This window comes from Cnephaeus nilssonii (genome assembly GCF_951640355.1).
Source record: "Cnephaeus nilssonii genome assembly, chromosome: 12".
Lineage (NCBI taxonomy): Eukaryota > Metazoa > Chordata > Mammalia > Chiroptera > Vespertilionidae > Cnephaeus > Cnephaeus nilssonii.
Genome location: NC_137083.1, coordinates 15,908,597 through 15,920,395, shown reverse-complemented (window position 1 = coordinate 15,920,395; position 11,799 = coordinate 15,908,597). Strand labels below are relative to the sequence as shown.

Sequence of the window (11,799 nt, the reverse complement as noted above, 5' to 3'; positions counted from 1 at the left end):
TGAGCCCATTTCTAGCTTCTCTAACATTTCACTAAACTATGGGATTAAATTAGTCAATATTTTACTAAATCATAGGACTAAATATATTTAAGAACTGACTAGTAACAAATATAACTTGTGATACTGTTTTGAAGAAATAAAACATTATCTACAGTAAAATAATTGTATAATCATATTGGTTCATTCAAACATGTTTATATGATGTCTCTGCATTTTATTGTTCACCAACTGTTTGATCTATTTCCATATCTCATAGATATTTCCCTTTTGAAGACTGGATAGCATAAAAAGCTGTCTTTAACAGCTGCTTTGAGGTCATCTACATTTGCTGGCTGCAGGTGGAAATCTCCTTCATGGAGCCCTAAATAGAAGGTTGTAAAATGTGGCCTTTGAGGGAGCCAGACCATACCAGACTTTTGTATAATTTATCATCCACAGAGTGTGCTAAGGTGCTTTTGATCTTTGAAGGCAATATCTTTCAAAGTCATGTGCTGCTTATATGTGACCATGGGTCCTTTTTAGGAATCACAGTATCATGCTGATTTCAATGAGTGAATGAATTTTTAAGAAGGTACACTGATAACTCAATTTAATTGAGTCTCTAGATCCTCTTGAAATCTAGTTGGGAGGATCAAATGAGAGAAAGTACATGAATGGTGCTTTGAAAACAACCAAGAACTGAGTAACTGTAAGATATTTTATTATGATAATTTCTATACTGTAATATTCACCAAACTATTGATTTCACTACATATTAAAGGTTCTTTAATTCTACAAAATATTAGCTGTAAAGATTGTTTTAAAATACTTTCATACTGTTCTATGCACTTCGTTCTATTCCTTATACTTCTTTACAGAGTGTATTTTAAGCACAGTACTAAAATTTGGTGTCACAGAGAAAGTTGCGGTAACTTATAAGCTTTGGTTTCTAGAGACTTGAAGAAGTTTTTCCATCTTTCTGGTATTTTATTCCTGTCAGTTTGCATTGCTTCTTTCCTTTCCTTCTTCTCCTTGGCCAGGTTTGGTTTTGAGCTTTGGATTCAAAGAAACCCCAAATTCAAAACAAAATGGTCAGAACTGCTGACTCTTGTTTTGTAACCTTTTTTAGTCCAGCATTCACAGGAAGACAGGGCACTGACCAGAATTTGGGCCTAACTTCACCCAAAATGTTGGCAAAGTTCAGGAACCTTGGAATGAAGTTGGGCCAAAGATACAGATATATACCAAAACTTCAACACTTTTCTAAAACATTTAAATATATTTTAATGAAATATCACCCTATAAAAAGTAGATTTTTTACTTAAAATTAATTATTAATCTGCCAGCTATTTTTGATTAAAATTAAATTATCTAATTTACATTTGTATTAAATAGACTATCTTGTTCTTTAAAGTTACAGGTATATTTTGGAACCTCACTTATAAAATGTACTTAAGTGTCTTAGTTACTTTTTTTTTTGAGATTTGTAATTACAAAAAAAAAAGTTATATTAAACTGGCTTATCGAGTTTCAAGTCAGAATTTTTATAGCCATGTTATAAATCTTCCACAATAGTGTTTTTATAATGGGAATGCTGACAAATGCAATAATAAACACCAACCCAAGGATCTTAATTGTATGTTCATGCATGCTAGCATAATATTTGGTTCAATTTCCAGTGCTCATTTTGCCAAAATCTGCTTTCACATTGGGCAACTGTAAACGATGATCAGCCTGAATGACTGCCTGTTGATGGCAAAGGCTTCTGATTATTTTTACTTTCCTTGGAAAGCCTGATTATGTCTTCCAAATATGATTTCATTTAGATCCTTTTTTGGTTTACATGTCTGAATACTAATAGTAACCTGATAGTTATGGGGAACTTAGTTTGAGACCAAAAAGCAGTTTTCAGTCAGCAAAGAGTGTATAAATAAATTGACTCCAAGAACATCTAAAATGATACATTCCAAGTGTCCAAATAACTTTAAGATTTCTAAAACTAATTATTACAATTTTTCATAAGTAATTGACACCATTAGGATTTTTTTTAACTGGTAGAAGGTATTGAAAAACCAATGTCACCCTGGCCGGGTAGCTAATTGGTTAGAGCATCATCCAGAAACACCAAGGTTGTGGATTCAGTCCTGGGTCTGGGCACATATGAGAATCAGCCAATGAAATGCATAAATAAGTGGAACAACAAATCACTCTCTCTCTCTCCTCTCTTCTCTCTCTCTCTCTCTCTCTCTCTCTCTCTCTCTCTCTCTCTAATAACAAATTTTATTAAAAGTAAAACCAATATCCACAGATATTTCTATCAATGTTGATTTAGGGGATGATAAAGGATAAAACAATTTTAACATAGGTTGTTTTATATCGTAAAGCCATTGTATTAAAAAGTACACTGAATTTGTGGATCTAACATGGGAAAAATAAAAACTATCACATTGCTTAGAAAAGTTGAGTGTTGAGATATGGAGGTGCAATAGATTCATAGTCACAATGCAGATTATGTTGTCTTATCTCTAGGGATAATTTTGTGTAAGGAAAAAATCTATCAATTTCTCTGTGTTTCTAATCCTTATTTGGCTTCAAATTATTCCATTAATACAATGATCTAAATATGTCTTGAGACTTCATATTTTAAAGCAGCTTCCAAACATATTAAAAACATACAGAGAACAGAGCATTTATAAGCTGTAACAGTTTTAAGAATGGTGAACATACTCCTATTAATAACAGGAAAATAGCTGTTGATTTGGGTGTTCTTCAGGCATTCTTTACTATGCTGAAGAGATGTTACTGCAGGATATTATGTGCTTGTTAAAAATATAACAATGGTTCATAACATGAGGGAGAGGATTAAGGATGATGGCTGTATTTACTCTCCAGAACCCAATGATTTTGAGGTCCTTTGCAGTTTAAAAAAACCGTGGTTTTCAAAATTGGTTCTTTCAACAAAATGTTAATGATTCCTAGAGTTGAACCTTCTTTTTTTTTTACTTATTTAAAACTTACATATTATTTTTTTAAATGATGTTTAGGTTTCAGGACTTTAAGTGGGAGAAGAAAGGGTACTTAATCTGTTTGGAACCCATGCACACTATATGTAAAACATCAACACAATTTTTAATTGAATAAATGAATAACTGGGTAAACATGAGGGCCCTAAGGAGCCACTAGCTCTCTATAAGTTGGGAAGCACAGTTTTGATGATGAGATGAAAAATAGTTATTTTTCCTTTAACCTATTGAAATGAGTAATTTTAAATTTATCTTTAAAAATACAAATATGCTAGTCTTAGTGGCGAAAATGTCTAGAGATAGAAAATAAAATGAGTAATTTACTTTATAAAACTGATATAGAGGTCATTGTCCAAATTTCAGTGTTTTTGTGTTGTTGTTTTTTTTCCAACAAAGGTGCTGGAGAACAACAACAAAAAATCACCCAACACTGCCTGGTGCTGGTGTTTGGTCTTAGCTGGTTATATATATTTTTCTTTTACCTGTTTATCCTCATGTTCTTGTAGTAGAAGTAGAAAAACCCAGGTGAAAAGATACAGTCTCCAAGGAAAAAGTCACCTTTTTGAAGTCACCTTTAGGAGGGTGGTCATTTCAGAACCAATCCAGTGCCTATGGGCCGGAGAATTGGGAAAACTTGTAAATGAAGGCACTGAGAGACAGGCGCATCCCTGCGATGCTGGTTGGAGGGAGTGGGATCTGGCAGAACCTACCTGGGAGGCAATCTGGCCATTTGTAGCCACAAACTTAAATGTTCACTTGATGCAGAAATTTCATGTCTAATATTAGGAAATTATCATAGGCAGAGATAAGAATGGCCTCTGCATCATTTATTTTTTTAAATATGCACTTGTAAAGAAAGGATTGGAGTTAAGTTGTGAAACATCAATATGACAATAAAATACAGTAACTAAAATTACATTTGGATCATATTTAAAGTCAAAGGAAATGTGTTCATTCCATAATGCTGAATGGTAAAAGATCAGTATTCAAAACAAGTCTCAAACTTGTTAAATGTATTAAATTTACATCTGTATATATATAAAAAAAAAAAAAGACTAGGAGGATATAGGTAAACATGCTTTATGGTACCGTGGAGTCATTTAAATGTTATTTCTTTCTTTTAACCTCTGTTTTTCCAACTTCCTAGGATGAGTATATATTACTCCTTAATATATTAATTATATTTCCAAAAGTATGAATTTTATTTCTAAAAGTATGATAGGGACAGTGTGTGTGTGTGTGGCGCACGGGGAGGGGGGAGAACCAAAGAAAGTGTTGGAAAACGGGGACTTATCCTTTAGGGTTACTGAATTTACAGTCAGGTGGGCATTACTCACTCCCGTTCCTCTCCTCACTTAAGCTTACTCTTCTTTGAAACCCCCCAGTTCAGTTTAGCAGGTCGCCCACTGGGGAATGGCAGAGTCCAAACTGGAGTTGGCCCCGCAGCACGGTCCTGCTTCAACCGCATCTCCATGGCACACATTTTTGGGAAGTGGAAGAAGGCAGCTCTTCGGACGTTTTGCCTCCTCGGTCCCTGGATGAGACTAGAAGGAAAGCTCCCTTCCCGGCTTTAAAAGTGCGCGCTCCGGAGACGCTGCGCTTGGGGAGACCCCGCCCTTTGCCCCCGCGGGCCCCCCCACCCCTCCACCCCCCACTCCCACCACACACACACACACACACACACACACACACACACACGTGGGGAGACGGGAAGCATCGCCGGCTGCAAAGGCAGGGACGTCGGACGCCCCCAGGGGCACCTGGGGCGCCTGGGGAGGCGCTGCCCCCACCCGCCTGAGCTCTAGCGCCGGGCTCCCGGCCCACCCGAGCAGGACTGCAGGCAGAAGGAGGGGAGGGGCGTGGCCCGGAGGCCAGGTGGCGCTTTCTCTCGACCCCCCTTCCTCCCGCATCTTTCTGTTGTCTCCTTGGGAGCTTGATTAACCGACCAGAGACGGAGCCCCTTGGCCTCTCCGGAGACCCCTACCCAGCACCCCTCCCGGGTCCCCGCTCCCGGATCTCCCGAAGGGGGCAGGCCTGAGCGGAGCGCCTGCCAGGAGACTTTTAAGTTCAAAAAATAAAAAAAATAAAATTCTATTTTAATTTCTATTTTTTTTTAATAAAAAGCCAAGAAAGAGAGCTTGGACTCCACAGAAGCCCCCGAAGTCTGCCGTTGGCGGAGACGATTAGCATCCCACCCACCGGGCCCGCAGAAAGAGCTTCTGGGCGCGCGCCTCGACGGCCCGGTCTCCCTCCCGGTCTCCCTCCCCCCCTGCCCAGCGCTCCCCAGCGAGCGAGCGTGTTGGCGTCCACGCGACGAGGGCCGTGGGGAACGTCACCCTCCCGAGCCGAGCTCAGAAGGCCAGATGTTGGGTCTCCAAGCGTCCCTGCAGGCCTTTCAGCCGCACCCGCTGCTACGTCCCCAAAGACCTTCAGCTCCCACACCAAGGGGCGGGCGAGGAGGCGCCGGGCGGGGCCACCCCTGAGCGGCTCAGCAGGTGTCCTTTCCCTTGCAGCTCTCCAGGAGCTCCGTCATGAAGGAGATGTAGACGATGGCCAGGCGCAGGGTCTCGATCCGGGACAGCCGCTTCTCGTAAGCAAACGTGGGCACCTTCCTCCGCAGCTGGTCGAAAGCCTCGTTGAGATTGAACATGCGCTTCCTCTCGCGGATGTTGGCGGCCTGGCGCTGGGCGTAGGTGATCACCCTCTTCCTCCTGGGGCGGCCCGGCAGCGAGGCGCCCCTCCCGGGCTCCTCTCCCTCCCCCTCCCCCTCGTCTACTCCACCTTCATCCTCTTCTTCTGGATCCTCCTCCTCCAAGGGCGCCAGACTCCCGGGCCGTCCCTCCTGGAGCGCGAGGCCTCGGTCCCCGAAGGGGAGCCCGGGCGCAAAGTCGCAGAGGAGGGGGTGCCCCGGGGAGGCGAGGGACAGGTCTGCGACGAAGTCCAGCACCGTGGCGTCCACGCAGCTCCCCGGAGAGACCGCCATCTAGTCCTCTTGGTCCTGTGTCTCATGGGTTTCTCGCAGGGAGAGGCGAGGCTGGGGATCGGCCGCCTAACAGCCCTGAATCGGATGCGACAGCAGCAGCGAAGGGTCCGGGGACCTGAATACTTAGAACCAAACCGGTAACAGGATGAGTCGCACCGGTTGGGAAGGCGATGGCGACGTCCCTCCTCTCGAAACTGATGGAAGGAGACAGCAGGCCCAGGCCCGGAAGGCTCTCAGAGACAGGCCTCCAAGTGGAAGATCCATTTCGCGTCGCCACCAGGGACAGTTCCTTCTGGGCCACTGCCCCCAGCTCTTACCTGCTGTGCCTTTTGAGTCTCTCCTCGCCCTGCGGCCAACTAATATTCTCCAGGCTCCTCATCTCCCGTGGCTCTTTCATGTAGAGGTGGCTTTTCAAAGCGAGGATGTTTCCCACCTCTCTGGCTTCTCCTTGGCTTCTGAGTCGGGAGTCCTGAATCTTGCCACCCTACGCTGCCCAGGAGCATGAAACCAGTGCTTTTAATGAGGTCCCGCAGAGGGGCCCTGCCTGCCAGGGGCCGAGGGGAAGCTGTTTGTCTGGTATCCCAGTGCAGCGCTTGGTGAAAGGCAAGATCTCCCATTAGCTTAAGTAAGCACGGTTGGGGGCCCCAGAGCGCATTCCCCAGAGTCGCTCTTGGAACCAGGCTTTGCCTCCTCGGGCATCTTAAACATCTCTCCTGCGTGTTACAAACCCTGGCTTCTAAAGTCTGTTTTCTCCTAAGCAGCCTAACAATTCAGATACTTGACTTTCCTTTTCCTACCCTTCTCTTCTACTCATGTAAAGTAGAGGATTTTACTTCGAGGGCAAAAGTTATGAGGGCAATAAAATGAGAAGGGGAGGCTGGGGTATTTTCTCAGAGCTTGCTCTAGTGTCTAATCCCAGCGTGGGGGGCAAAGCAAACCCTCCCCGCCCCCAAACAAAACAACTTCAATCTCCTTTCAAACATGTGATTTGCCCTTTAGAAAACCCATGGGTCCGTGGGCTCAGCCTCTGTGGAGAAGTCTTTCCAATTTTAAATTGCTGATCAGTATTTGTGAAGAAAGAAAAATCCTGACATGTCCATCTGGCTTAATTTCCTCATTGATCTGTACTGCCCTACAGGACATAAAAGCAAAAACTCAACTTCCTTTCATTCTATTTATGGGAGGTTTTTGTTGTTGTTGTTACCCTCAAATCATTTTGTTAAGAGGAACAAGAAAATTTAAATGTAATATAACAAAAAATGAAATTTTACTGACTCTATATTATCTCTAATATTTTAACAAAGAAGAGTTTATTTTTCCTATTAGAAGAAATAGCCAAACTATAAAAATAAAAGAGATGAGCAAAGAGACTCATTGGTTCCAGACAGAATCGAATCACCAGGTACATCGATTCCTATTAAGGAGGTAAGTTGTGACTATGATGGCTCAGTTAGTACATTGGACAGCTCCCAGAAACGGCCTATTTCTAACAGGTAAGCTCAATTTCCTTTTTTCCTAGATTCCCAGCATGCACTCCCAGACACCATTATTAAAGCAGGACCATCTAGACTTCTTCTTTTTCCTTCCTTTTTAACCCACTTGTGTCGGAGCCCCTCTTGTTCTTTGTCCTTTAACTGGTTTTCTTTTTTCTTGCTGCTGTTTGCTCTTCACTCTCCAACTTTTGTTGTAATAACTCAAGCAGAGAAGAATTGAAATTTACAGTCCTGAAAGATATTAATGAGAAAGAGATCTTTGATTATGATTACCTATTTTGTTTTTACTAAACTTCTTTCAAAGAGAAGAGTGAAAAATAAAAATGAATTAGAATTTCAACAATGGCTAAGGAATAAGTAAATGGAAGAATTCATTGTTGTTTTGACAAGCAATAACATGCTTTCTAACGTTTGTATAACTTTGTGTTATTATATAGTTGGACACATTTTATAGTTGATTTTTTAGTTGTTAAATGTTCTTCATGGCTTATATTTCCCTTTCATATGCATACATAAGTGGGTTAAATAACTGGTGAGATTCTAGTTCCACAACAAAATAAAATAGGATATGTAATTAAAAGAAATGACAAAAATTTAAATTTAAAATTTAATAAAAGAGGTGTCAGACACTATCATGAGACATGAAAACCCACTTTTCTTAGACTAAAATTCTTTAGATTTTATCCAAGGTAATGAATATTTCAACAACTATATCACACAGAAATTGTAGCAAAATTAATGGAATCAACGTGCATAATGCGTTTCAAATAGTAATATTAAAATACTGAGAAATTTGTAAAATTGTCTTAATAGGCATGTCTTTAGCAATAGTTTAAAAATACTTTCTATTTAATTTTTTTATAAAATCAGAAGATAAACACTTCTGTTTATACCACAATAATTTCAGTTTATCTTACAAGGTTTTAATCCTGGTAATAGAATTAAAGCAAAAATGTTAAAATTAGGTTATAATGATTGAATATTTTTTTTGTTTATAAATATAATTAATTATGGAAAAGAAACAAGTGAAATTGATTTTCTATGTTTATTTTGAAGCATCTACTTTATATAAAGATGTGTTTGTGGATATTTGGTTCCACAGTAAATATATATACGTGTATTAAATGTATAAAATACTAAGTGGTTTAAAGCAGTTCATCCCATTGGAAGGAACCATTATTTTCATTTCTAGATTTGAAAGTTAAGAGAGAAACATTTTTTCAAAAACCCAACTGAATATTAAAGGAGGCAAATTCAAATTTGTGTCTTTTTAGTTCTAGGCCTTTAATTTATAATTATTCAGTTACATACATGGAGGCTTTTGTAATGGGTTTGATAAACCCTCCATGAATTTTGCTCAAGATGTTTAGGAAATTATCCTAAAATGAGAGTTTTGCTTAATTTATTGCTTCTGTAACTCTATTGATGGTCCCAATTAAACACTCAACATTTTGTGTATACTCTTTTCTTGTATCCAGAATCAAAGCAGAAAAAACAAATGACTAAGAATAATTTGAGCAGAAACTCTTAAGGGGGCTGGAGGATGGAATTGAGTAGTAAGGAGAGAAAGGTAGATTTTAAAGTATTCAGAGGGAAAAGCAAATACCTAACTCTCCCAAAAGTATTAAACTTCCCTTTTTGCTGCTCCTTCCTATATTCTTACAGAATCATTAAGCAGTTTAGGGAAAATGGTAAGATAGGTAAAGGTAGATTTTTGTCATGTTTGTAGGGAGAAAGGTCTAAGAAATAATCCTTTGGGTGACATAAAAAAGGGGCTGTATCCTCTTCTTACTCAGTGTCTAATTATGTGTGGTTTATGGCCATGGCTGATTTTAGAATTAAAAAAAACATATATGCATCTACTTTATTTTTCTCTTTTAGGTAGACTTTTTTTTAAAGTTGAATATATATTTAAAAATTCACCAGTTATATATGCAGCTTAATAAATTTTCACAAAATAAACATACTCAGGAAACTAGTGCACAAATCAAGAAATAGAGTGCTTTATTGAAATTAGAGATAATGAAAATAGAACAATCTTAAGTGTATCATTTGAGACTATTTCAACTTCCCCTACACCCTCATATCCAGTCACTAGCCACTCTCCAAAGTACCACTCTCTGAGGTATTATTCCTGACTTCTCAGATTAATTTAGCCAATGTTGCACATTATATAAAAATAATCCATACTCTGTGTACTCTTTTGTCTTTCACTCAACTTTTTATGAAATTTATGCATATTATTATCATTGCCAAATAGTACTTCATGGTATGAATATACCTTCCACTGTCGATGGGCATTTGGGTTTTAGACAGTTTCCAGTTTTTAGACATTACAAATTGCATTGATATGGATATTGTACATATTTTTGGTGAGAACGTTAGCTTCCATCCTTGTCAAAAGTTGGCTTTTTTCAAGCCATTCTGAAGATGGTGTTGTACTTTTAACTTGCATTTCCCTGATGACAAATGATCTGCTCTTTAAAATATTAATGTAATAAAGCTCTGGGTGAATTACATGTAACTAGAAATAAGAAGAGGCACAATTCCTGGACAGAGCAGGCTTCCACTTTGTGAAATGCTCCTCATTGTCAAAATTCATTCATTCAAAAAAGAAGGCAGCTACTTCAGGAGGCTTATCCTTTCCACCCTCATTTCCACCTACACCACCTTCTTTCTGCGTAGATAGCTGTGGCAGAGACTGCTCATTGTTCTCGGTATGCACTTACCCTTGGTCCTTTTAGTGACAGACCCACCCACACATAGTTTAGAAGGCACATTTCTCCCCCACCGCATTCACACCAGTGGGACACACGAGACGTGAAATGTGCAAGTTCAAGTTGGCCTTTTGAAAATGAAAACGTTTGCCTTCCACTTGGTCTTTTGCCCTCTGCCCACAGCCTGGAATGTGGGTACTTGGGTGCAGCGCTAGCACTGACATGTAGACAAGGACATCACTCTATGCCAGGGCTTGGATAAACTTTTTTGGTAAAGGACTTTAAAAGATAGTTAATATTTTAGGTTTCGCAAACTATTTCTCCGTGAGAACTGGTCAACTCTACCACCGTGGTGTGAAAACAGCCATCAATAATACATAAATGAGTGAGTGTATTGGAGTTCCAATAGAATTTTATTTACAAAAGCAGGTGGCAAGCAGAGTTTAGTTCTCATGCTGTAGTTGGCTGGCTGCTGGGGATGGCAGAGCGACAGGAAACAGGCACTTGGAGTGATCTAATGGAGCAGAACTATCCCTCTTAAATACAGATTAATATGTGAGAAAGATTGTACTTCCAGTGTATACCAGTTCTCCTTATCACAGTGGTGTGTTTTCTGCTGGCAGGAAAGATTAAGCAGATAGATATACTACTTTATATCTATTTTAAAGTATTATTTATAAAAACTGCTTAAAATTAGTCATATATTTTTTTTTATCTGAGGCTTTTCCTATTTATGTGAAATGGTTTTCCTCTTAATATGAAAGTTAGCCTTAGAGAACAAATCTATTTTCCAAATTTTCAATTATATTAGTTCTTACATTAGTTGCTGTTTGAACCACCTCCAAATTCTTCACTTCTTTATGAAAAGAATGTGGAAAATTAGAGAGGTGTAAAGGAAACAATATCCCTCAGGATGTTATAAACTATTACCCCAAATAATATCCTTTATTCCTCTCATTTCCTGTATTATATTTTAATAGTGAATTTCCTTTGAAATAAATATTATATGTTTGACAGTCGTCCTTAAATCCATAAGTTCTTTGTATATTTGGAGCTTAAACACTGTATGTGTGATTTTGCAATTTAATAATTTTTCAGAAGTTTTTGCCATCATACTCTTCATTTGTGACATGGGGAAAATGTTAGTATTAAATTGAAACATGTAACTGCCAAAAATCAAACCATTTTTTAATCTAAAAGAGTGGGCCATTTAATTTGGTTCAATCTAATATATTCAAAGACACTCCTACTTAATAAGATGGAATTAAATATAATAAAATTAATGTTACACATGAATGTACTACTTGCATCAATAGATACACATTTAATCTGTTATTCTATTGTACGTTACATCTATTTTACACTAAATTAAAAACATAAAATTTTTTTCAACACATTTTTACTGAATGCCTATGATGTGCCTGGTCCTGGTGGCATTGATTTAGGAGTTTGGTTTACATCAATGAATAAGATATGAAACACAAGAAATTATTGTGTTGAGGGAGTTAAGTGCTATGAAAAATCTGCTTAGTATAAGTAGGATCATGAGTGCTGAAAGTTGGGTGCAGGTTGCTATTTTTAATGGGGTTATCATGTACAAGTCT

The 11,799-nt window shown here is 39.0% G+C and overlaps 1 protein-coding gene across 1 annotated transcript; it reads right to left on the bottom strand.

Annotated features, from left to right (window-relative positions):
• Positions 1 to 4,256: 4,256 nt before the first annotated feature.
• Positions 4,257 to 7,112, bottom strand: FERD3L (Fer3 like bHLH transcription factor). The gene has a single exon (XM_079786839.1). It carries the CDS (start codon positions 5,983 to 5,985, stop codon positions 5,491 to 5,493), a length of 495 nt encoding a protein of 164 aa, XP_079642965.1. The 5' UTR covers positions 5,986 to 7,112; the 3' UTR covers positions 4,257 to 5,490.
• Between the last annotated feature and the right edge of the window lie 4,687 nt (positions 7,113 to 11,799).

Excerpts from the sequence above, each read along its gene's own strand:
- FERD3L (XM_079786839.1), bottom strand. The coding sequence starts at position 5,985 with ATGGCGGTCTCTCCGGGGAGCTGCGTGGACGCCACGGTGCTGGACTTC.